The following is a 26,783-nucleotide window of genomic DNA, read 5'->3' as shown; positions in this document are numbered from 1 at the left end:
CACTCCTCCTCCAGCACCTGGTAACCGCCATTCTCCTTCTGTTTCTATTAATTTGACACCTTATAGATACCTCATATTAGTGGAATCATATAATATGGTCCTTTTGTGTCTGAATTATTTCACTTAGCACAGTATCATCAAGATTCATCCATGTATGTGACACACTTTCCTTACTTTTTAAGGCTGAATAATCTTTTGTTGTACGTATATAGCACATTTTGTTTATCTATTCATCCATCAGTGGACGTTTGGTTTGCTTTCACCTCTTGGCTATTGTGAATAATGCTGCAATGAACATAGAGGTACATCAACATGTGCTTTTAAATATGAAATCAATGTGCACACAAATGACTAGTGTCTTAGTTTTAAATGCAACCTTGTCACCATCAGAGTGCTTCACAAACAACTGAAGATAGATTTTGAAAAATTGTAACATTATATAACACATAGCACAGGTAGCCCTTTCTTCTGCCTTCAATAGTCTCTTTACCATTTTCCAGTCTCTGCCCACTGCCTGGTCCCAAAGCTAATGCCACATGTTTCAAGTTGTTCTTATAGTACCGATGCTTTCAGTTAGCATTTACATATTGTTGCATAAAAAACACACTCTAAGACATAATCGCTTCAAAGAATTATTTAATATTTCTCACGATGCTGTGGCTGTGCTCAACAGGGTGGTTCTCCAGATAGTCTCACCTGAGGCCACTCATACAGCTGCAGCCATCTGGCAGCTCCACTGGAGCTGGAGGGCATAAGGGGGCCTTCCCCTCTCATATGGGCCCTCAACAGGCTCTGAGTTGAGCCCCTCTCCTTCATAGTTCCTCATCATTCAGTAGTTGAGCCTGGGCTTCCTTACATGGAGGTAGGAGCATTTACAGAGCTGAAATCATATTCTGAAAGGTGACCTCATCAATGGACAAGTCTTTTCTGCCATATTTCATCTGATCAAAGCAAGTCCCAAGGCAAGCCCACATTTGAGGGATGGAGCAGCAAAGTCACACTGCAAAGGGGCATGAGGATGGAAAGAGAAAATAGGGTTGAAGAGATGTAGAAACTCCTGGGTACACACTAAATTGAAGAGATGAACCCAAATCCAAGAGTATCCAACACAGGAATTGTTGACACCTCAAATGAAGTGAACCTTTTATGGGCCACAATCTCTGAAGAAAGAAAGAGCCCAAATATCACAGAAACCCTAAGACAAACTCAATTCATCTTTTCTCCCATCCCTATCTACCCTTGAGTTTCAAAAGAGTGGTTAGAATGCAAAATATTCCTCCCTGACACTGTGGTTTAAAGGAAAATAGCAAATAACTCTCAGACAGTATTGGAAGGTGGTTACCCACTCCATCTCAGAGTGAAATTGAATGTCAATTATGAGTAAGACAAAAAGAAGTGTCATTAAACTCAGCAAATATACTACAGGATGAAAGAGGAGGAAGGGATGAAGGGAGGGAGGGAGGAAGGGTTAGTTCATTCCATCTATTCCACCTAGAAGAAAATGTAAGTCAAAGAATGAGAAGGAATATCGAAGAAATGCTTCACATTACAGACAGGTAAATAAGAACATGGACCCAATAAGTAAATATAACTCAAAGGAGATATGATAAAACAATAGAAGGAGTTTGAAAACGGGGATAGTAGGCCCAAAGAAATAATAATATAGAAATAAATTACACACAACAAAGATGAAAGTAAACATTGCCTAAAAATGGCATCTGGGTGCACAGGCATGCCTGAGGTCATCACAGTGATTGAAAATATCAAAGAAAAAGATGAATACAATAGTCAAGCAGCGAATAAATGGGGCATTAACAATAGAAGGATGCGTAGGATGATTACTATTTTCCTCTTTTTACTTTATAGTGTATATTTTTAAATTTCCAAAATAAAAATAAAATCTGTCAATTGGGAAATCAGTGTCAGTTTTTAAAAGAGAGGTTGTGGGAGGTAGGGAGGCTTGGGGAGTTGGTCAGCAAGCAACTCATTAAAGTTTCAAAAAAGGGGAGAGGTTGGTGAGGAAGTCAAGTCAGGAAATGAAAACCAGTCCCTCATCTGTCCTGCCCCGCAGTGAACGGAGGAGACAGGGAGAGAGCAGGGGGACGGGAACGACTGGGTAATACTGCAGAAAAATGGAAGGACAAGTGCATAGTCAAAGCAGAGCGATGCAAGCAGTGCAGAGGTAGAAATCAGATGTGTGTGTGTGAGAGAGGCAGACAGAGAGAGGGTTACTAATTAAGGAAGCCAAGCCCTGGAAGGAGTGAGGAGTCCAGTGAGGGGGAGGAGAGAAGCCCACTCCTCTGTGAGGGAGCAGAGGGAAGGTGGCAGGTGTGGAAACAAACACCTGAAGTGGAAGGGAAGGTGATGAACCACGGAGGTCTTGTGCACTATGGCAGAATCGGGTCAGCAGGGGCCTTTAGGGGTTGTGTCGGCCTCGCCAGAGTGAAGGGAGGGCAGTGAGGGGCTGTCTCTCATTCGCTGCTTTCTGCTGTTGGGACCCTGATGGCCACATACAGAGATATGGTGTATGCGGTTATCACTGCCAAGCTCATACTTTATGAAATTTTTTTTAAATTTGCCTAAATGAATTTCCTGAATTCACTTATCCCCCGATTATAAAATTAATGCATTATAGAGAAACAAAAAAGTGAGGATCACCCCAAACTCTACCACACAGATATAATCATTGTTAATATTTTAGAGAATTAACTGCCAGGAAGGAGTGTGGAGAAACTAAAGAGGAATGCCGGGCAGAGCAGGACAAAGGGATTCTGTTTTCCTTTTGCCAAGCGGATAAATGATCATATGCTATTTTAGAAGCCATCGTTTTCAATTCCTATATTGTGAAGTCTTCCACTTTGGTAAATTTAAACAACAGATTTTAAGAGACTATTCTATTACATGCAATACTACTATTAACATTTCTCTAATAAGAGTGAACCATTTGGATTGAGCATCACTATGTATATTCCTACACTGAAAAGTGGCTTCTTCAGAACACATTTGAAGAACTGAAGTCTGGGTCATGGTTTAGGAACAATTTTTAGACCTTCGGAACACAGTTTTCAAGTTGCCTTCAGGTGTATCGGAGCATCTTGAGCCGCCAGCCTCAAGGCATGACTGCCTATTAACTTCAAAACACTGGAGATGTGCATCTTTTAATCATTTCCCATCTGATAAGTACAAAAATGTGTCATTGGCATATCTATGATTTAATTAGTAAGTTAAAACATTTTATGTACTCATTTGCTCTCTGCATGTCTTTCTTGTGAATGTCTTAATCCAGACTTTTGGCCATTTTTCAATTGAGAGTTAGCATTTTTTGGTTTTGGTTTCTGTGCTTTTTTTTTACTGATGATATTTCATTCTATTAATATATTATTAATACATTTATTTTAAGAACTTGTTTAGACTTCAACTCCTGATGGAGTAGAACTTGATGAACTTGAACATTTTTTAAATTATTTTTTTTTTTATTGACCTTATTGAGGTGACACTGGTTAACAAAATTATACAGGTTTCAGGTACACAATTCCACAACACTGTATTGCATGTTCCCCACCCCAAGTCAAGTCTCCATCCAGCACCATTTATCACCACTATACCCTCCTCCACCCCACGCCCCCACACTCCCCTCTGCTGGCAATCATCACGTCACAAACTCATGTCCGTATCCATGAGTTTTTTCTCTCTCTTTTTTTATTTTTATTTTCCATATCATCTCACTCATATGTGGAATCTAATGAACAAAATGAACTAACAAGCACAAAAGAGAACTTGAACATTTTTAATGCGCTATTTAAGGAGGCAATATGATATACTGTTTTGAGTTTTGCCAAGACCTGGGTTCAAATTCCTATAAGGGATAACGCATTAACCAGAGTTAGGATTAATATTTTCACATTACAGAATTGTTGAGAGAATATATGTAAATCATTTAACACAACGTCTGAAACAAAATAGGCAACCAGTAAAAGTAGCTATTATTACAATTATCACGTTTGACCTTGTTGCAGAGATTTTGTTATTGCAATAATATTGCTGATTCATTAGATATATGAAACTCTGAATTTATTCACTGTCAACCTCCCATCAGACACCTGATGGATGGAATGGTTTAACTCTCCTCTAATACTTCTTTGTTCAATACATCTCCACCAATGCTAAATCCCATTGCCCTGAATTTCAGAGAGGACAAAGGGGTGGGGAACTCTCTCCTCTTCGGGAAGGCACCGTTGCCTGAAACGTGCACGTTTCGGATGCCCCAGTGTGGTGGCTCTGCCACCTGCCTCTCTCCTTCAGGCTGATGTGCTTTTCCTCACAGCAGCAGGTGTGATCTGGAGTTGACGAACCTGAGGCTAAGAGATACTACTGTGCGTCTCCACCACTGTCAGTAATGTTCACAGCAGCAGCTTGTCGCTGGAGAAACACTACGTGCTTTGTAGAGAGGTTTTCATCTGAGATGTCAAAACTGTGAATAGTCCATTCTTTCCTGTTCAGTTCATTAGGCAGCATACTTTCCACAGGATGCAGTCAATGTAACAACTGTGAATGGTCCTTAACGGCATTGCTTGATCTCTATTTACTCTTTTTTTTAAATTCTGCCTTGTGCACTAGGAAGATATCTAGAAAGGAACTCCTTTTTAAAATATCCCACTGAAAATACCATCTGTCACCTACAAACCAGGAATGCAAAGAGTTAGTTTCTGTGTGGTTGCTCTAGTTGTTTCTGTAACCAGTGATTCCTTAGCTTTTTTAAATGGATGTTTTGATAGGATCATTTCATTGGTTTTTATTCATCTGAACAGTTTGCTTTTTAAAAAAACTGAGCTACTACTCTCTGCCTGGCACTGTGTTAGAAACAGGGATATAAAGATTATTTCTGTTATCAATGACAGGTGACTTTGGAGACAAGGCAATAAATACATGAAAGGAAATCTATTGATTTAAGAAATATTTTCTAAATGCCAAATGAGAGTTAAACCACTGGGGGGGGGGGGGGATCCCCCAGTATTGAATTGTAGCTCTTGTGAAGCAGGAGAGTCTTGATATCTCATCAAAATTACAGTTTGGGGGAATAAGACCAAAGCATACAGTCTTAGCAAATTTAACAGAAGAACACAGGCTGAAAATGTGTAGATAGTAGAGTTCTTGGAACTTCTCAATATCCTTATGAGGTCTGTGGTAATGTGTTCTCTTTAGGATACAATCTTGCCAGGTCCCTGGAAGCCCCAAGTGGAAGCTAGCAAGCCTTTTATACCTGTAACACCACCATCCTGAAATTATTTTCTTTCCTTTTATGGTTTCAGACTGTCTTTAGTGAGCGCTGTATTTGGATCTAGCATCAGGGGTCTAGGGTATTGTTGACATAATATCCAAACCTGTAGAGAATTTTGTAAGTTTATTTGAGCCAAACTGGCGACATATTCTGGGAAGCAAGATCTCACACGCTCTGAAGAATAACAGGTTTGCAGCTTCTTTGATGCATTTGAAGTTAAGGAGGGAGCAGAAGACTGCAGGAAGGTGGGAGGAAGCAATGTGGGGTCGGATTACAGGACAGTTAACAAGATTATGTGCTCTCTTGAGGGTTAATACTCCCTTTGAGGGGTATTTCAAAGATGTCTTAATTTAGATGCATAAGAACAATGGACAGGGCTGGTTTAAAACCTTTCACTAAAGAAGTTAACAAGATTACGAGCTCTCTTGAGGGTGGTTACACCTTCAAGCAGTCTGGAAAGGATTGCTCCTGTCATTTTTAAGGGTGTTAACCCATATGCACAAGAAGAGTGGACGGGGCTTGCTTTAAAACATTTTACTAAACAAGTTATAGCCTGGGGTGTGATCTGCCCAGTTAGGAATTTATGATCAGATCATCCCATGAGATTACTTTTGGTCACCGAACTTGTACATACCCCCTTTTCATCCACAATGGGTAAGTACGAAGTTATATTTAAAATAACAGCCTCTGTTGGGATGGGAGGGACTTTTCTTATGTTGTTGCTTCCTTTTGGCATCCCGTAAATATACAGCCTATTCTAGAGATTCTTTCGTGTCTAGTAAGCTAAAACACATTTTATTCACCTATGGTTTCTGGGATGGCTATGATTTCTAGTAAACATCTTTATTTTTTCTTCAATCACTATTTATACACAATGAAGAGAATAGATGCAAAACTGTTATGTAAAAAAAAATCTATGGAAGTTACAAGTTGGAAACTTTCCCCCTGGTTTCAAATACTGGAAGGATATTTATATGTGCCTGTTGCTTGTTTTTTACCTGGAAGTATGATTAAATGTAATTAAAATCCCCAAAATGAGAATATAGGTCACAGTTCAGAAATGGATGTTTGCTCTGTAAACCTGAAATGAACTTTGGATCTTTTTTCTCCTTCCAGCAATATAGCTGTGGTTTATTGTCCACAACCCTTGCACTCAGTATCAGTCCCTGGAGGGACACCACCACCCATCCCTGCCCCCACCTTCTGCACACACACACACCACAGGAAAGCAGCCAAGCTTCTGTAAATACAACTTTTATTTGTACATCCACATTTTTTTAGCTTAGAGACTCTTATATTCTGTAGATTTCTTTTTCCTACCTTAAAATACTGAAACTGGCCAAAAATCCAGGGAGAATGTCCTTGGACTTTAGCCATGATAAATTTTACTCAATGCTCGTGAAAGCACCCACACACCAAATTCCTGTGATAGGCTTCAGCATGAAGTGCAATCATATTTAGTTTCAAAGTTCAAATGCAATTTTCTATTATAGATAAGCATGTACCCACAGAGCAGGGCATCACAGTTATTGAGTAAATGAGAGAAAAATGTCAAAGGGGTAAGAGTGTCTTCTGTGGAAGTAGGTGGCTCAGCTCCTTCCCTGTCTTATCTCCTTAAACAGGAACAGGTCAACTGGCTTAACAGTCCTCTACATATCTACTTACCCCACTGGAACCTGAACATGCGTCTTCTTCCCCCTAAGGTTTACCCTCTTTCCTCTGATATTTTGAAAGTACTTTTAAGTTCCACTTGGTGGTTTGCCTGTGATGCATAAATTGACTAGCTATGTAATTTTATATGGAAGTTACTTACCTCATTTAAGAAATACTGACCATAGGCATGGCAGTAAAATTGGGGATAAATAAAAGTTTAGCTTAGCATTTCAGAAGCGAAGAATAGCCTTTACTGAAGAAAGTAAGAGAGTTTCCATATATGGTCATGTGAATTCACCATTCAAATAGGGGAAGTGCTAACTACACGTTTTAAATTGATGAAATAGTGAAAGGAGGGATCTCTTTCAAGACAAGGCAAGAAAAAAAGGAATACTGTATAAGAACAACTGGAAAAAAAAGCTAAGTTGAAACAGATATGGATGCCATTCCTTTAAAGCTAGTGCAGAATTTATAGTCTGACATTTCCTTTAAGAATGGGCAATTATTATAACAAAGCAAGAAAAATAAAATAATTGTAGAAGTTGGCCACAGTGATACTTGTAGAAAATATCAGAAGTAGCAGTAAATGGCATAATGTCAAAAATATATCCATCCAAGCCAAGGGAGGCTACATTGTCTTTCCTCATCTGTTCACCTGCAGAGCTCCAGTTGATCCTTCAAGTCCCAGCCCGAATGTCACCATCTGTGGGAAGGCACCGCTAATACTGCCAAGCAGCACCTAGTGCCTCCTTTGTGTGCCTTGGCACCTATGGCTCCATTACAACATTTACCACTTTTTAGGGATCATTTACACCCGTGCTGCCTCTTTTCTCTCTCCAAGACGCTAGGTATTGTAACTTGTTTTTCTTTGTATTACTTGTGTCTGGCAAAGGTGAGAGACATCTGTCTATTTAATTAAGATCTGCTAAGATGCCTCACGTAGAGGTAATCGCGTGTCTGCGTCTGTTTTGAAGAACAGATAAAAATCAATGAGACACTTATATGAAGAAGTAGATATCCTTCCGCTAAGTAAAGATTAAAAGCTTGGTAATTATATATAAAACAAACAGGAAGATTCTGAAAGGTGGAAAGAAGACAGGCAGACTAGAGTACTTGGGACCCAAGGAACGGCATGGTGATGAGTTCCTGAGTTTTATTTTTAGCTCACATATCCCAGACTTGGAAGTGACAAAGTCGCAACCTGGAAAAGCTGAGTACAGACAAAAAAGAAGCCCTAAAAATGGCCTGAACTCTCTCTCTCTAGCCAAAGGAACAGAAGAATAGCCTAGCAAGAGAAAAAAACAGTAGCTGCTCCACTTCAGCCAAACACCACAGAAAAGACCATGACCCCCCCATGCCAGCAAAGACACAGTGGGGAGCCTAGACTTCCATCCCTGTCAGGCTGCGAACAGGTGCCCCAAGTCTCCTGCCAGGGTGGTGTTAGAGAAGGCTGAGCAGAGGACTGGTAATTTCATTCCCACTTGGTGATAATAAAGCTTCCCCTGCCATCCCTGTGGACACCATGTGGGGGCAGTACAGGGAGGCATCAAGGGGGGTCCAGTAGGGAGCTGAATTCACACCATGTCCAGTAGCAACAAGGGCTCCCTCTCACCCCAAGTGTCAATGGAGGCTGAGTAGGGAACACACCTATCAATAATGAGTCAGTGCCCCAATTCCCCTGCTAGGGTATTAGAGAAAATCAGCTGAAACAGCAGGTTTAAAGAAGGTCCATAGTCATATAATGTAGTACCTACAATATCCAGATTTCAAATGAAAATCATTCATCACACTGAAAAACAGGACAATCTTTTTGAATGAAAAAAAGACAATAGATGCCAAGATAAAGATGACACATATGTCAGAGTTATCTGACAAAGATTTCATAGCAGCCATCATTGAAATGCTTCAATGAGCGATTACAAACATTCTTGAAAAAAAATAGTCTCAGCAAAGAGAAAAATTATCAGGAAAGAAATAAAAGATATAAAGAAGAACCAAGTGAAAATTTTAGAAATAATACTACAATAACTGAAATAATAATAAAAACAATGGATGAGCTCAACAGCATAATGGATTAGACAGAGAAAAGAATCAGTGAACTTGAAGAAAGAACGATAGAAATTACCCAATTTGAAACAAGAGAAAATATAAATTTTTTTTTTAAATAAAAAATAATGTACTGAGCTTCGGAGATCTGTGGGATTAAAACAAAAACCAATGACACTTCTTAATTATTAAACAATTTTCAGATGCAAATTGTATTATCTAAAGGCCTCTGTGGCCCCGAGGCTGTGGAAAATAATTGTCATCTGAAGGACAAATACAAATCTTTGGTGCACTAATAGAACACCTAAATTAGACCCAGGTAGCCTAAAAATGAATGTAGCCTTTGAAGATTCACAGGTTGGCACTAAAGGATATAGTCTATGCAATGAATAAATCAAGTTCACTTATCGTGACCACCACATAGATATGAAGGGCTGGTAACATGTTCTCTTCAAATCTATGGAACTTCTAAATGAACAGCTCAGCACAGAAGAGTTGCTGGTGGGGTCATTTTTGTATACAGAGGAAAACATTCCTACCATCTCGATGAAAAATGCCACCTTGCATGAGTTGACTGGTTCTCTGAAGTTTCACCAAGATAAGACATTTTTAACAGTCTAAAAAAAACACTCTGAGAGCTGTTCTCAACCTGTGTTAATTACCAGCGAGTAGGATGGGAATATTTTTCTTTTTCGGTACAAATGTAGAGCAAAATTTTATAAATATCCATGTACTCAATTCACAGATCTTCCCTCAAAGTTTAACTTATTAAAGCCACTAAATCTGAAGAAGCTCAATCATAATAAAAATCAACAACACAGGATTACATATTTTGGCTTTTGAGAACCTCAGAAATATTTTGTTTCCATTAATTTTTTTCTGATTAAAACTAAAATAAGTGAAGTTTCAAAATCCACCTTTAAAAGAAGCAAGAAATTCTTGTGATGACACTAACATAACATGGATTATGCCAATCCTATCCATACAGCTGGTGTTGCCAGCTCCATAAAAGTTTATTAATGATAATAAGATTTGAATATCTGGTATCCAGACAATGTTCACAGGCTACTTCTGCCTTTAAGAGAAGTAGAAGAGCAGTTTTAGGTTTGGTCTATTTTTATTCCCAAATTTGAACAATTCTTACACATTCAAACATGTGTGAGACTTAATAGGAACACTTTCCTACTGCTACGCTGAGGCCACACGTTTCCCTGAGATGGTTATATCACAGAGGAGTCCCAGTTCTAACTCTGGTCGACAGTTTCCAAACAATGCAATAATGTGAACAGAGGACTGTATAAAATAGAAGGTTCTTTCAAATATATTTATGGCGTGTTTTTGGAATAAAAAAAATATCAGTCTTCTTGGTTAAAGGTTGGCAAATGTGTTTTCAACCTTAAAATGTCTGAAATTGGCTCCTTTCTTTCTTGATAGAAGCTGAGTCCAGTGACATGTTCAACATCTGTGATCCGAGCTCTGTGTAATTTCAACAACTCTTCAACCCATGAGGATTCATGCTTCCCACGCTATGAGGGTGGGAAATAAAGAAGGAAAGTCACTGGAAAAATCATTTCACTTTCCTTACAAGCTCTCCATGTCCCCCATTTTAATTGGCTTTGACACTTCGACTCCCAAATAGCAGAAGCCACATGATTTCTTAGGCATAATCCCTGCTCTTGAGTAATTTACCATTTAATATATACTATGTATGTTTGTTTAATTAAACGTATCAAATTTGGGGAAAGTATACCTGGACCAGGTGCTCATTTATCGCATTGGTGCAAGAAATATCCATGGTGTAGAGTTAAAAAATGTTGGAAAACAGAAGCAGCATGGTATGGTAGAAATAATATGGGAATTAACATAAAGAAACTAGGATCGAAATCCTGGTTCTACAATCACCTTACCAGGTAAACTGAGGCAAGTTATTTAACATCTGAATCCTGATTCTATTACCTGCACCCTCCTTACAGGGTTGTTTTGAGGGTCTGATGTAATGATGTGTGCAAATGCACAATACATCGCTCTTGATCAGAATCAGTTATGTACATAGCTGCAGTGAAGAAAGGGTTAAGGAAAGTGGTAAAACACAATCATTTCTGGTGAAGTAGTGAAGTCTTAGCTAATATGAAACTAGTTAAGAATTAAAGGTATATGCTCTGCTCTGGCACATGGAAGCAGTGATAGAAGCAGGTAACAGGTGGAAATCGCACACCCATGTACTAGAGTAAATTTTTCTGAAAACAGCTACTGGAGAAGGTCAGATGAAGAAAGTATACACCGGTTGGTGGGCTATGATTGTACTTTAAAGACATCCTTCAATAAGGCTGATCATGTACCCTTAGGACATTATTATTGAAAATGACAAACATAGACTTTTCACATAAAAGGGGAACGGGCCAATAATTTCCATTTTCCCATTAGCCTCCAATCATCCACTACTAAATTCTGCTGCCCCACTCAGTCTGCTTCTTTGCAAATGTCTTCCTTCTGGCTCTCAAGGTAACAGCCCTGCCTCAGTAGACTACTGGCCAGTAGATATTTGCCATCTGTTTCAACATTTATAGGCATATATAATAAGTACACATAAGGCATCTGTTCTCTCAGGACAATAGCCAGCTAACCCTTTGTCACTACTTCAGAGATGAAAGAGAGTAAGTATGTGTAATATACCTTCAAATAATTCTCTCCCTAGTTCAAGTCCAATACTTAGCATCTTCTAGGTGCATTGTCATTATAAAATTTGATAAAAATGTTCGTATTTAAGATATCTGTACAATAGCTTTTGGAATGGTAGAGATGGAAAAGGAACTCAGCTCCTCACTCATGGCATTTAACATCATTTTGGTCAATGAGATGTAAGCATAAGTCTGCTGCTGACTTCTTTTTTGGGGTAGAGCCCAACATTCAGACACAACACCTACAGAAGTAGAAGCCATCGTTATAGCCCACATGGGCCACATGCTAAAACAGTGGCACAAAAAGACAGGAAAGGTCTGGGTCCCTAATGGTGCTGCTAACAAGACTGTCTACCTCTGGACTTTCTATTACATGAGGAACCTCCTATTTGCTCAAGTCACTGAAACAGGTTCTCTGTTATTTGCTGTAGAACACAACACTAACTGATACCTTTAATGACAATTTAATCTCTCATGGAAGAGAAAGCAATGAAAAAGGAAATATTTGGTATGAGTCCAACAGCAGCCGCAACACTGACCAGTTAGCAGAGTTAGATGCCCAACAGACTTCCAAATAGTTAAAATTCTGCCATTCTGTACTAAATTCTAAAGCATAAGGAAAAAAATAACTTAATGAGAAATGTATTCTATGGCGAATTGATTCTGAAAGTTTATCAGAGAAGCAATTAAAGAGAGACATATCCTCATCAATTTTAATGAACGATGCGCAGAAAAACTAAGGGATGGCAAATGGGTGACTGTATTCCACTCTGGGGCCCACTGTAGAGACTACTGTCTGTTTCATTCACTTCTATGTCCTTAGTTCCTAGAGCACCTGGCAGCAAATATTTATTAAAGGAAAGAATAATTGTATCAAAGAAGGCATAAAAGAATGAGTGAAGGGACAAAACGAATGAGTGATCACAGCACTCTCTCCAGCCAAGCTCAGAGTGGGCCTCAAGATCCTTTGGACCACAGGACTCCAGGTGTCTACCACCAATCCATTGAGACTGGTAGAAAAGCCAAATAAATTTGCCAATTTAGGTCTAGACTTAACTTTGTATAACTTCAAAAAAGGAAAAGAAAAGACAAAACCAACTAGGATATCTGGGAAGTACTCTGAACAAAACATTTTGACTCACCATAAGGGAAACCTAAAAAACTGCTAAAATTTTAATGCAGTTTTGATGTTCAAAGACTGCAGTTAGATTTTTTAAAATTCTGAGCAAATAAGATAACATAAAACAATTATTTCCAAATATGTGAATGACAATATAAGAAAAGATCATTAGAGCAAACATTATTTTTATCATAAAGTGATATATAGAAAATTAATTTGAAATGTTGTCTAATCACAACTTTAACACTAATTTATAACAGTGAGGCACTTTTGGAACTATAAATCCAGTTTTGAAACAAAAATAAGTTCACACTTCAAATAAACTTAGAATTTAGTGGACAAGCCATACAAAGACACGAAGTTTTTACATTTTGATGTGATTTTGAGTGTTTTCAATAGACAAGGGAGGTCTCTTCAGGATCAAATTTTAAATCATCCTGTAATTTCAAAGTATATGTATATTCGTGTTATGTGTCCTCCCACAGTAATGTTAGATGTAAAACAGACACAAATATATTTGTATTTTCAATGTTTAAGGTAAATTAATAAAGGCTACTTACCACACAGCTCTCACTGTTATCAGTCCTGTGAGGCAAAATGAAAGCTAAGGAGTCTAAGTTTTCACACTGTGAGGGAGTCTGGGATGTATTTTTACAACTTGTTAGCACAATGAAGAAGTGGGTGGGAATCAAAATTTCTTGATTATGGATGAGTCTGCTGTTTCTGTAAAATATGACAATATTCACTTTAAGAAAGAAATAACTATCTTCCTTTTAATGAATATTTCAGTGATGCATTTTTTTCTATACATCTAAAAATAAAATTCAGTCAAATAATTAAGTGTATTATAAGAAGTTGATAATCCTAATACCTCAACCTGTTCTGCCAGATCAAGAGTAAGAATTAGAAGACAGTCAGATAAACTCAATGCAAAACATTTTTATTTTCTATAGAAATTTTTTGCATTTGGAATTTTTAAAATTCTACCTTAACACACTGGAATTGAGACACAAATATTTTTGAATACCTACAACTAAGATACCAAAGCATTGTTGATAGTCTGTCAAACTCTGTGTAGTTGTGGACAGTGGACAGAGAACTGGTTTCAGATTCTTTTATTCCACCTCCTTCAGAGAAGCCACGTTGCTGTGAATTCTCTGTTTTAACTGAATTTTCTTTCCTATACCAAGAACTTTATATTTTCTAATTGCAGCATATTCTCGAAGATATCCCAAGTAACACCTCTGTCTCATCTTAATTCTATTTCCTTTGGCCTCAAAGCTTGGTTTTTAAGGTAGTGGGGTCCTTGTTTTCAAGTACAATCTTACGGAGAACCATAATATGTAACACACATTAAACCAGAGAGTTCTGGTTGAAGCTGTGACTGGGAAAGGTATGAAGTTGTTTTCTTTACACATTTTACTGCTGTGGTCTATGAAGCAGTTACCGGGGAATCTTATGCCTCAAGGGATATTAGTAAAACACTGCGATTTTATAGACTAATGTGGTGACAGACACACGTGTGTAAACAGTAATCCCTAAGTCAGCCTACGAGAGACGTTCTCTGAAAGGGCCTCAATCTCGGTGGAGCTTTCAGTCCCTTTTCTCATAGCCTTGATAGCAAAATTGCTTCAAAAATCTTCTTACTGTGTCTATAAAGATCAACCCATCTCTAAAATGTTCTCCACATCTCCTTTATAAAAGCAGCCCCACTTGATGGTTTTCTCAAGATGGTCACTCTACCATTCCCCTCCAGCCAGAGCTGGGTAAAAGCTGTGACATTCACCCAAGGCCTACAGCTTTATAACCCTGTTGATTCCTTTACTCAAGATGCCTCTAGCTACACCATGGTTCTTCATCTTCTAACTGGAAGTATGTTAATTAAGATAGTATCCTAGACACACACAGAGATTTTAAACCCTTTCTAGCAACAGCAGAGTTCAGTATTCCATCGGAGCTCAAGAATTACTCATCTGAGCTAAGTGGTGGAGGAGCACTACTCCTTCCACCTAAAAAAATATTTTACTGAACACTGAGTAAAACAGTAAAATGAATCAGATATTTCAAGGGGCTTCCAGTGTAATCAGAAATGCCGAATACATAAATCTGAATGGGAAAGGTTCTGCTGACTCATCCAGGAGGTAATCCCACATGATGGCTGTTGTTAAGAGTGAGTGAAATACGTGCTTACTGCTTCAGAGTCCCCGAGGCGTCATAATGGCCATCATAGTCAGAGTCAAACGCAGGGCCGCTGACCACATTGACGCCGTTTCTTTCTTCAGCATACCTTGGCAGGAGGGTGCCATGAAAGTAGCGCCAGATAACTGAAACAAAAGGACAGTGCCGTTTCAAAGGAACAGTGCTGCCATGTGAAATAAATCAGCACCACGATTCAAAATGAGCATTTGTAGTAATTAGAGATAAACATCAAGTTTGGCTTCAGGCTTTGTGAGGCGAAAAATTCACTATTCAGCTTTGGCCTTTGGAAAGGCTTATATACAAATGTTGAATTCAACTGTATTTTAGTCAGTCATGAACTTATGGTCACATGCCATCATTAAGCATTGAAAAAAAATCATGAACAGAAACAAGTCAGCCTATTTAGATTTATTTTCAATATCTGAATTTCACAAGTATTCTAGCTGTAAATTAGAATAAAAATCTCCTTGTATGGTCTTATATTTTAAAATTCCCAATGTCACATGAAGTGTAAATGTACACATTTATTCTTGTAAAAGCCAACTGCTGCAATAATTAATCATGATATAAAATCTATTCATTTTGAGATTAAAAACAATTATCAGGAAGTTCCAAATAGTTAAATTGGGACACATACTGAAAGTTAATGTTAGTAGACTATATTAACTTAGTAAAATACAAAAAACATTATATACTTTTTTCACCAAAAATGTTTACAAACATTTAAGGAGAAATAGATATTGAATAATAGATATTGGAATACACCATAATTCTAATACTGGTAGACTTTTTATATACTGGAATTCTCAAAGTCAAAAAACCCAATAAGGATGTATTTGATATTTAGTCATTTATTTTAGAGCAGTTCTTATTACATATAAATTATAGCTATTACACACACACACACACATACACACAATGTATACATACAGAAATTCACTGAAATTATGAGATATAGAGTTATTTTTTACCTTGAAAACTCTGGTACATTGGCACTATATTAGTAGTAAGCAATGCTTCAGAATTCATTTTACTTGAAACTTTATTTAGTTCTACAAAGAAAATAAAAGGACAACTATTTCATTCTTCACAGATAACATTAGAAATTATACTTTCTCATGGGGTTCATTTTAAAAAATAAGCTGAGTATTATCCCAAACCCATAAAACTTTCCCAGGTACTGGTTCAAGGGAGAGATGCAATGTATTTGGTCAAGTCCCTCAACAAAATAAAAATATTTAGATGTTTTCTTCTTCAAGATGAATTTACCCAAAACCAAAAACTTTAATAAGATGGGCCCCAAATTAAACATTTTCAAATTTTACCTTATTTGTCTTATTTCAACTAAAGCATATTATGTTGACAGCCTTCCGTCCTTAAACTCTTTCACGGTGAAAAGAAAAAAAACAATATCTGGCTTCAGAACAACACCTACTACCCAGAAAAAACATCACAGGATGTCTGCCTGGAAATGCTGTACAAGGCTTCTTTGTATGCATTTTCAGCTTGGACCTGGTCTATTTTTATAATGCAATAGCCAGGGTCTGACTTCAGACACTTACTATAGAGCCTGGACTGGGTGTTGAGGGTATTTGAGCACCAGGAGCCTTCTGATTTTTGCCTCCTTAGGGTGACCTCAAAATGTGTTCTCATTAGCATACAAACTGGACAGTTTAAAAATAGAATACTTAACTTAAAAAAATTTTCTTTAAAGCCTCTCCGTTGGGGCTACGTATTGGTGAGAGAGCAAGAGCATTTAGGCTCTACCTTTACCGAATTATTTGAAAAACTACACTTTTGTTTTCAAACAACAAAATGATATCTCCTTACAAGGAACCCAGATGTATTTTTCTGACCTCACTGAGTTTTCTCAAATTCTGGTTAAAAGAATCTAAAGAACTTAATAAAGTGATGAACAAAATAGATTCAGTGACAGGGAAGCACGGATCAGACTGACGAATCTCAGAGGGAAGGCGGGAGTGGCTGGGTGGGGAGAGATCAACCAAAGAATTTATATGCATAACCCAAGGGCACAGACAATGGCGTGGTGAGGACCTGAGGAGGGGGTGGGTATGGGGTGGGAGGGGTCAATGGGGAGGAGAGAGGACATCTGTAATATTTGAAACAATAAAAAAAAAAAAAAAGAAATGCAGAAAAGTAAAGAATGTCCTGCCTACAGTATCTGCACTAAGTCCACTACCCTTCAAACAACAGGAAAAGTTTTCTACGGTTCAAGTTTTAGAGCTAGTTTTAAATTTTCCCTAATAGTTATATTTCTCACTCACAATTTTCATCAATAGGTAAATAAGAGGATATACACGGCTCCGTAAGAAAGGAAAGCGAGAAGGAGGGTAGGGGAAAGAGGGCCAGTGAGAGAGAAACTTACGTGGTGGGGACAGGAACCCATAACTCATTTTAGCGTTATTTTTATAAAATGAACATTTATGGACAGGACTAAGAGAAATTCGAAGATCCTGGTAAAGGCAGTTGGAAAAGTCTTCTGTAGAGAAACTGTCCTGAAGAACAAAATGAAAAGCACCATCAGGTATCAGGTATATAGAAGCAAAGGAGATTGTTTGTAAATAGTTCCAGGTGAACTATATCATAAAGTTATGGAGCTCTAGCTGTCTGTCCATGTCCTTCATCAGTTTTCCATTTTCTACTATTGTATTTATCTTTTTTCAATCTTAAGTACAAACCTCTTTCTAATACTAAGGATACTAATCATTTGTCATATATGTGCAAATATTTTCCTACTATGTTGAGCTAATTTTGTCTATAATGTTTTAATTTTACTCAATTTCAAACTTTTATATAGAGAATTGATGATTTTTAGAAATCTGAGACCATATTCCAGACTCAATTACACAACCAAGAGTTTGGGGGTGAGCAGGTGTAAAAAAGCCACTGCACAGCAATGACATGTGAAAACCTGGGGAGTAGTGATGACTAGGAAGTTTTGCAGCTTTGATTAATATAGGAAAACTGAAACAATCAAAACACCATAGTTGAGGCATTAAGCCACAATAAATTGGATGGAACCTAAAAAACTGTATAGAATGCTACATAGTATAAAGTCAAACAAAAAAAGTGTAAAGCATTTACTGTGCTTGAATATAGTCTTCACAATATTTTTTTTAATTCAAGTTTAAAGTAGAAATTTTATGTAAATATCTGAATGTGTATTATATGTTTATTTTAAACACAGAAATTACATACACATATGTATATATACACATATCCTTATATTTTTATTTAGCAATCTTGGTGATATCAACAATAGTTTTATTTTTTAAATCTAACTCATCTAAGCTCTCTCAAATTTCCCTTTCTATCTTTTAAGGTCATCGCACAGCTTGCCAGACACTTTCAGTTTCTGAAAAGCTGGTCAGTCTTGTTTAAAACTTCCATTCCAAGTAAGATCTAGATCTCATCTCCGCCCTTTGTTCTCTCCTCCCAGGCCTTCTCTCTTTCTCTTTCCACCACAACACCCAGGAGTAAGGAGAAATGGTGGTCTTATTCTGGGATATTTTCCCTCACTCCTCTCAAGGTCTGAAACTTCTGGTCTAGGGGATGAACAAGACCCCCAGCCGCCCCCTGGTTTGGACTGGGGGTCCTCCTGTGGATGGATGGTATATTCTGGGGGGTGACTGAGCCTTCTCCATCAGTGAGGATTTGCTAAGAGTTAAGCAGTTGAGGAAAACTCTCGTGCTCATATACTATGTATTTAGAGATGAATAATTATGACAGATTGTAAAAATGATTTCATAAAATTATAAAGTAAAATCATAAAATATTTAAACCAAAGGCAAGAGAGAAGCCTTTACTGCATATCCCTCATTTCACAGGAAAAGAAATATGCTGAGTCTCAAAGTCACAGGCTAGTGAGTGGCAGAGCTGGAACCTAATTTTTCTGACTCCCGGGGTTCAGCGAACTAATTTGAAAAGTGATTATAAAGCCAAGATTAACAGTGAGGAATAATGTTTTCAATGTTTTGCTTAATGATAACTGGAAATAACCACACAGAGCTAAAGGGGTGACAAATACTTGCATTTCTGTCCACGGTGTAGGAGGACCAAAGGGGCATTTGGATGTCATGGCTGTAACCACTCACAAACCGGTGCTGGTAGAGCAGACAGACAGAGCTGTTCTTCTGGAGAACTCTGGGTCTCCCATAGGGCAAAGCACCACGCTTAATAACCTTCTCTTGGGTCATAGGAGGAAAACAAAACCACCATTTAAATGTACTTAGAGTGCATTACATGATAATATATATGATACACTCATCTAATTCTTTCCCCTACTTAACCCTACTGAAAAGTTATTTTTAACTCTAACAAAAAGCTAATTACAAAGAGTAGCACCATAAATAATTAAGAAAACAAAAGCCCGGCTGGTGTGGCTCAGTGGTTGGGTGTCGCCCTATGAACCAGGAGGTCATGGTTCGGTTCCTGGTCAGGGCACATGCCCAGGTCAGGGGCTCGATCCCCAGTTAGGGGCGTGCAGGAGGCAGCCGATCAATGATTCTCTCTCATCACTGATGTTTCTGTATCTCTCTCCCTCTCCCTTCCTCTCCCTGAAATCAATAAAAACATATTTAAAAAAAGAAACAAAAGGAATTCACTGCATTTTTTTGTCCATGCAGATTTTGAAAGAGCAATATAATATGAAGATATTACAATATACATGAAACTGCTAGAAATTTCAGCAATTAGGACTTAAATTATATTACTAAAAAATTATTTAACATTATTTCAATTACTTATTGTTCAGGATGTTCCAGAAAGAAAATTTTCTGGATAATATGTGTACTTGGGAAGCAAAAATTCAGACCTGAAATTATGAGACTAAACTGAATGAAGCAATAACAGTCCATACTATTTATTCCCTTTTCCCAAGTGTCAGGTGCTTTGTAGGGTTCTTTGTGACAGCATCTACTTTAATTCTTAAGTAGCACCATGAGTTAAGGTTATATGCCCAATTTACAGATGAGAAACAGCAGCTTATAGGAAGTAAATACTTTTGGACATATAGTTCCTAAGCTCATATTCAAACCCAGATCTACCCAATTCCAGAAGTATCATTCTTTACCACAGCACTTTAACACCTTGGGATCATCGAAGGTTTCTCCAACCTGAACATTTATTGAATTTTATTCAGACGAATTCAAGTAAAGAGCAGTGCAGAATTCACTGTTTTATGCCAGCATGAAAAAACTGTATGACAAGTAATTTAATCTATCAGAGACTCTGTCAAGTGTATCAGAGACTGTATTGAAATGTCATTGAACATCCAAGTCACAACTGACAGATTCCATAGGTGTCTGCATAGTCTTAATTTTCATTCAAAAGTTATGAAGAAATAACTTTAGATAAATACATCAATTTATATACTCTCTCGTAACTGAGAACTCAGTGAGAGACACATTTAACAAGTATTTTAAGTAGAAATTAAAAGATTTATTATAAACCTATAAAAATCTTCCAAATCTCGAAACATCTCTAATGTCTTATAAAGAGTGATCCACTTTCCACTAGATATACTGCATGTTGCTTCCACTGAAAATATTCCTTTTTTTCTTATGACTAATAGTCTAGACTGTGAAGCAAAGAAATCTCTGTTTTATCAGGTGGTCTTTTACTACTCCCTTTATTTTATTAGTCAGTCTAAAAATTGCCCTCAAACCCATTCTCTTTGGTTCACACTATACAGAAAAAGCCTACTTTTATGTTCCATGTTCAAGATTAAACATGCCTTACCTTCTGCCACGGTCAGATTCAACTGTGTCTGAAAATCCACGACTGGAAAAATCTAAAAAGTTAATAATACTATTTTTAAAGAATGACAGACATGTTCTAATTTTATAAGGAGCAATGTCTATAGGTTAATTATCCCACTATAGAACAAAGATACAATTTAAAACCACCTTGTACATGTAAAAATTATTGTTTTAATGTAGAAGATGAAAAGATAGGGATGACAGTTGCAAAATGACAAACTTGTTAGTGTAAGCACACTATTAATTGAAAAATAAGAATATAATTGCTGCTTTAAACATCTTATTTCCACCCTTACAGTCTTTCTAAAAGCCTAAAATAAAACAGAAAGCATAAACTCAACCACTCCCCAAATTTCTATCTTTAGGGATCCCATCTCTTTTTTTATAACTTGTCACATATTTTCCTCCTTTTATGACAGCTATATATGAAGGTTGGAGAAAAATGGAACAGTGCCATATATTCATTTCGTACCAAAACATGATGTTTTCCCCCTAAATTTAAAATAGGTGGGGATTTACTTTAGAGAAGCAATATGGTGATCAGTTTATAATCACGACCAAGTGCTGGGATAACAGGACTCAGCTAAACCTCTCCCAAACTGCAAGTCAAGTCACAACACCCAGGGATTAAAAATAGAGGCAAAAATACAAAAAAACAAGGTAGGGAAAAAATAAATAATAAAAGGTCTGCATGTGTCACTAGAATTAAAAATAAATATTTTCACTCTCACTCATAAATTTTAACTTGATCATTAAGTATTTCCACAGCACATGCTATGCAGAAGGTGCTATGAAAACATACACATCGGGCTCAACTTCTCAACACTTACCGAGGGGTCACACGAGCAGCCAAGGTTCTCTCTGGGGGTCTCTGTGAAGGGGCACTGTACCAGGGGGCGGGCTTCTTTGGGATGCTTTGGGGTATAAACGGGATTCTTTAGAAGGTGGTTAAGACTTCCTTGAGTTCCGTTATTAGGAGCAGGTGTCAAATTCAGTAAATCTGCATAATTCCAGGAATGGTAAAGATTTACTTAAAAGTTTCAAAATCAAATAAATAGTAGACTTGTACTATGATTCTTATGATTTAAAACCAAATCTATATGAGTGCTTAACTCTTTATCTAAAATAAAACTATAAAATCTCCTGGGGTTTAGAGTATTTATAACTATGCTATTCTTTATGAAAATACTGAGATATATGCTGTACTTCCCTATAAAAATTTCTGAATTTTAATGTGTATAATAACTATAGTTAGCATATGTTGAATGCTTATTATATGCCAATCACTGTGCTAATATATTTTTCTTATTTAATCCTCCAAACAATTTAATAGGTTATCTGTCAAGATTTGGCATATGAGTAATAAGAGCACTTTGCTCAAGGTCTCAAAACTACTAACATAATAGGCCCGGGATTCAAAACCAGCTTTGTCCAAGTCTAAGATTCATGCTCTTAATAATAATAATAGCAAACACTTATATAGTAAAGCACTTATTCTGTCAGGTACTGTTTTAAGTGCTTTAGGATCTATTAGCTCATTTATGTATATCAACTCCCATTGAAAGAATTATACTTAGGATATCCTTAAGGTTTTGCAAAAATCCAGGATCATCAGAAAAAGGAAGTCATACTTGAGATGTAATACTCCACCCAGAAAGAATCATAAAGAAGGTACAGAGTAAACCAAGAATATATTAATGGGTCTGCCTTCATTTTTATAACCTTGACATTGCCATCCATTCAACTATTTTTGCTACCAGATATTCCACCTGTTTTGTCTACCTTTTATAGCCCCTGAACTCTTTTCTCTGGCTTCCACCACTGGTCAAATTCAGTGGTCACATAATTAAGCCCAGGGCCTGGAAAAGTAATAGGCACTGGGGATGTACAGGCCTTTCCACTCTGGGTGTTGTACTCAACCAATGTGCAGCCTGGTGGAAGAATCAGATAAGTAATCAGATTGTATGTTCAGCACATTTTTTCAGTGACTGGGTCAGGAAGAAAAATGGTGGGAATGTGAGGGTCTATCTTGTCTCATCACCATCTCCACTAAGGTACCCATCAAGTGGCCTATTTTTGGTCATCCTATTCCAGCTCTATTTTCAGAAGAGATGAAAGCTGCCTCTTCACACTTACCACACATTAAGTTATAGACTTCAATATTTTCAAAAGAATCAACTTCAGTGCCGTGCTTGAATCCAGGTCCATAGCCAATAAAGAGGGCCTAGATTGACCAGGAAAGTAGCAGTTTATGAATTCTAGTTATGTTTGTAGTTGATCAAATGTAAAGTACCGCATAGAGAATATTGTCTATAACAGTATAATAACTATGCATAGTGCCAAGCTGGTACTAACTTATTGGAGAATCACTTAGTAAGTTATATAAGTGTCTAACTGCTATGCTGTACATCTGAAACTAACAAAATGTTGAATGTCAACTGTAATTGGGAAACTAAAACTAAAAACTTTTTTAAAAGTAATTTTATATTATCTACATTGTACATATACAAACTGGTTACCTTAAGAGAAAAAATACTATGCCCAATGGGCTTGGTGGAATTTTTTAACCCCTGTTGCACAAATAATCTAAAGACATCTAGGATATTTCTCTTAGCTTTATTATAATTCCTGACTTGACATTCAGAACAGAATTGTGATGAAATCTTATTTCATCTATGGAATGGAATATACCCCTCCTCACACAGTGTTGCAGGGATCAAATTAAATAATTACTGTAAGTATATTTTTAAAAATTTAAAGTGCGAGGTAAATATAAGGTATTATCTTCATTTAGAGCATAAGTATGATATCTTCTGAAGTGTTAACAAATTGTCTTTCATTTAATGTGGAGTAATATTCTTAATGGAGCATAATATATACAAAATAATTACTGGAAATTTAGTAGGAGGCATATGTCACATTTTCATGAAATATTAATGTAAATTTTAACAAAATTCTATTAATTTAATTAATGCCCAAAGGAAAATAGTTATATGAAAGTATATTCTTCATTACTTCTTATTCAAGATGCATAATGTCTGTGCTTTTAAGTCTAAAACTTTATCAGTTTTTCTTCAGCTGTAACTATTGCTTTTAAAAAATATAATAGATATACTCACTTGCATATTTGAAAATATGTTGTCAGAGCCATGAAATCCACCTCCACAATATTTCCTTTCTGAAGGATTCCTAATTTTTACATAATATGAATTAATAATGTAAAGTCCATTCATAAAGCAAAATTGATAACCAGGGCATCATTTTCATTAATAAAGAGCAAGTAACTATTTTTTTAAAGAAATCAAGAGAAGGTAAATAAATCACTGGCCTTTGCAAAGCATTAAGAAGCCACCTTTATCTTTTATTTTGTAGACAAATCAGCTATAAGCAATATTGTATAGAGAGAAAAAACCACTATCACTGAGACAGAACTAGCCTTGAACCCTGATTGTGATAATAATTAGCTGTGACTTTAGAAATTTAATTATCTTCTCTTGGTTTCAATTTTGTCCAATTGAGTCGTTTATAAAAACTAAATGGTTTAACCTAAAGAAATGCTTGAAACATAGTAGATGTTCACTAAATATTAATTCTCCCGTGAGGGTAAGAACCAGCCTTTTTCATATTTCCAAAGCACAGGTCTCTAATGAAGCAGAGACAGTGCAATTCTGTTGAGTCAAGTCTGCACCCCTGGCTTCGTAGAAACAATCAAAAGAGTTAATGATCCAGTTTTGAGATGTTAACCATATTAATTATCTAAATAATTTGCTGAACGCACCAATAAACTGAAATATATTGACAGATTAGTATAACAAGAATGAAAAAAACAACTGTGTAAAATGATGAAGGTAATTGGTCATTATAAGGTAAAGAGCTTTTGCCAATTATTTGCTGGACTTTGAAGATATTATTAGGCATAACTGTAATGTGCAGAAAAGATATAATAGCATATGGTGACACAAATCTGAAGCCTAAGAAATAATCACTGCGGATGTGAATGGACAAAGCAGTGGCTCTTAGCTGTGGGTGAACCCCCCTTGCCAGGGGAGTTCTGGCAATGCCGGGTGACATTTTTGGTTGTTACAGCTATAGAATGAGTAGTTTTTCATCTAATGAGTAGAAGCCAGGAATGATTTCAAACATCCCATAATACACAAGACAACTCCCTGCAATAAAGAATTATCTGATCCCAAATGTCAAGAGACCAAGGTTGAAAAATCCTAGAATAGAATGTAGAGAATCATATTTGTGCAGTTTTCATATAATACATTGTTGGAAAGAGTCCAACGGTTACCTTGACTTACTAACAGATCAGGCTAAGTTTATCTGGGAGGTTATCAGAACTTACAATGCAAGTTGCCACTGAGGGTCCAAATAGAATGTCAAGGGCTCAATCCTGTCACTTTTGGCAAAGTGCAGCCGCTTGGGTAAGAACTGTTTTAGGTAAGGTTTGAAGTGCTGGTTTGGCTCCCGGCACTGAAATTGTAGAAGGCAAAAAAACACCATTATTTGAATATTTTCTTAAGTGTAAACTTCTTTTGAAAGTGCTTTCTAACTCTACATGAATTTTTTCTCACTAATATTTTACCAGCATGCCTAATACATCACACGTGGAAAAATAAATGAGTTCTTACTATTTGTATAATGTACAGGTTAAATAGCTACTGAATATTCTTATTTTTACATGAAATCATAATCATTGCATAGATGTCTCAGGATGCTTAGAGTGTGCCACCAGATTATATTTGTGTTACTACTGATGATCCTCTTTTCAAATACTCGTATAATTACAATTGTAAAAATTTTCTCCAAAAATTTTCTATCAAGTAAAAAAAAAAAAAAGTAGTATAGATAACTCAGCTCTAGGACAAAAACGTATTTTTTAAAATTGGCATTAAAAAAGACTGGTAGAAAATATATTGTGATGCTAACAGTGTTTATGGTGGTACAGCTATGGTTTTTTTCCTTCTAGTGTGTCCGATTATGCATTTCTTGTATTGTCACATAAATTTAACAATGCCAATAAACAAATTCTCAAAAATTTTCAAACCCAGATTATTGGGACATGCCCTTAAAGATTTTTAAAAATCTACAGAGCATTTAAATATTGGCCCAGTTACTAAAAAATTCTAATCCTATAATCTCAAGAACAAATCCTGAACATTTTCTAAATATATATTATACAAAACTAACAGTAATTCAAGAATGGAACAATAAAGATACTCACAGAAAGATTTCTGGCAATGCCTTCATAATTAACTGAAGGGGACAAAGATAAAAATAATTGTTGATGGTACGCTACAATTAGAACTAAAAATAATACAAAAATATAGATTGTCAGACAATATTTAAATACCAAAGCAGGTTTCAAGCAGCTCATTTAAATCATTATGTATTAGCCATTGACAGGAATAAGACAGATGTTTAGGAATCCCCACCCCAAGCCTGTGAAATTATGTCATATTGTTAAATGAACATCGGCCTCTCCATCCATCTGTCCATCCAACTGTCTCCATCTGGTCATCTATCCAACTACCTGTCCATCCATCTACCCATCCATCTATCTGTTCATACAGTCAAATACTCATGCTTCCATCTGTCTAGAGCTTGTATGACTTCACTGTGTAAAAATAAAAGTGAATGTGTTTTATATACACACAGAAAACATCTGAGGAGACACATTCCAAACTTAACAATGTTCACCTCTAAAGAGAGGAACTGAGTTGTGAATTAGGGGAGTTTAGGCTGGGAAACTGTTACTTTTTACTTTATATACTTTGATAATCACTGATAATTCCAGAATTTCAAAGTAAGAGGGATACAGGGGAGCTCAGAAAAGGGGACAAGTAGAATAGTTTGGAACTGTGTTTGCACAGCAAGCCCACAGTTACCTATTTAGTGTACCTCGGGCTACAAATCAGTAGCAGGCTAGCTTTCTAAGATCCTTTTAGCTAGACTTTACATAAGGTTGAGAAAATTATCCAGGTAAGAGAATGTGTACTATATATGTGTTTTATTTATATATGCAG

At 36.7% G+C, this 26,783-nt stretch overlaps 1 protein-coding gene across 1 annotated transcript in view; it reads right to left on the bottom strand.

Moving 5' to 3' along the window:
- Positions 1-6,516: 6,516 nt before the first annotated feature.
- The window catches only part of ENPP1 (ectonucleotide pyrophosphatase/phosphodiesterase 1), a 63,142-nt gene continuing 42,875 nt past the window's right edge, over positions 6,517-26,783 (bottom strand). The window contains exons 14-25 of the mRNA XM_087817627.1: positions 25,982-26,013; positions 25,103-25,230; positions 23,874-23,943; positions 22,891-22,978; positions 21,585-21,754; positions 20,735-20,786; positions 19,027-19,181; positions 17,361-17,490; positions 15,946-16,026; positions 14,967-15,099; positions 13,336-13,498; positions 6,517-10,503 (exon numbers count right to left, since the gene is read on the bottom strand). Coding sequence (XP_087673753.1) covers positions 10,333-10,503; positions 13,336-13,498; positions 14,967-15,099; positions 15,946-16,026; positions 17,361-17,490; positions 19,027-19,181; positions 20,735-20,786; positions 21,585-21,754; positions 22,891-22,978; positions 23,874-23,943; positions 25,103-25,230; positions 25,982-26,013 — 1,373 coding nt within the window. The 3' untranslated portion in view covers positions 6,517-10,332. The remainder of the gene's footprint in view (positions 10,504-13,335; positions 13,499-14,966; positions 15,100-15,945; positions 16,027-17,360; positions 17,491-19,026; positions 19,182-20,734; positions 20,787-21,584; positions 21,755-22,890; positions 22,979-23,873; positions 23,944-25,102; positions 25,231-25,981; positions 26,014-26,783) is intronic.

The sequence above is a fragment of the Miniopterus natalensis genome, chromosome 5 (genome assembly GCF_054644295.1).
Source record: "Miniopterus natalensis isolate mMinNat1 chromosome 5, mMinNat1.hap1, whole genome shotgun sequence".
In the NCBI taxonomy this organism is placed as follows: Eukaryota; Metazoa; Chordata; class Mammalia; order Chiroptera; family Miniopteridae; genus Miniopterus; species Miniopterus natalensis.
Note: the sequence above shows the minus strand (reverse complement) of the source record. Positions and strands in the feature narration are given on the sequence as shown.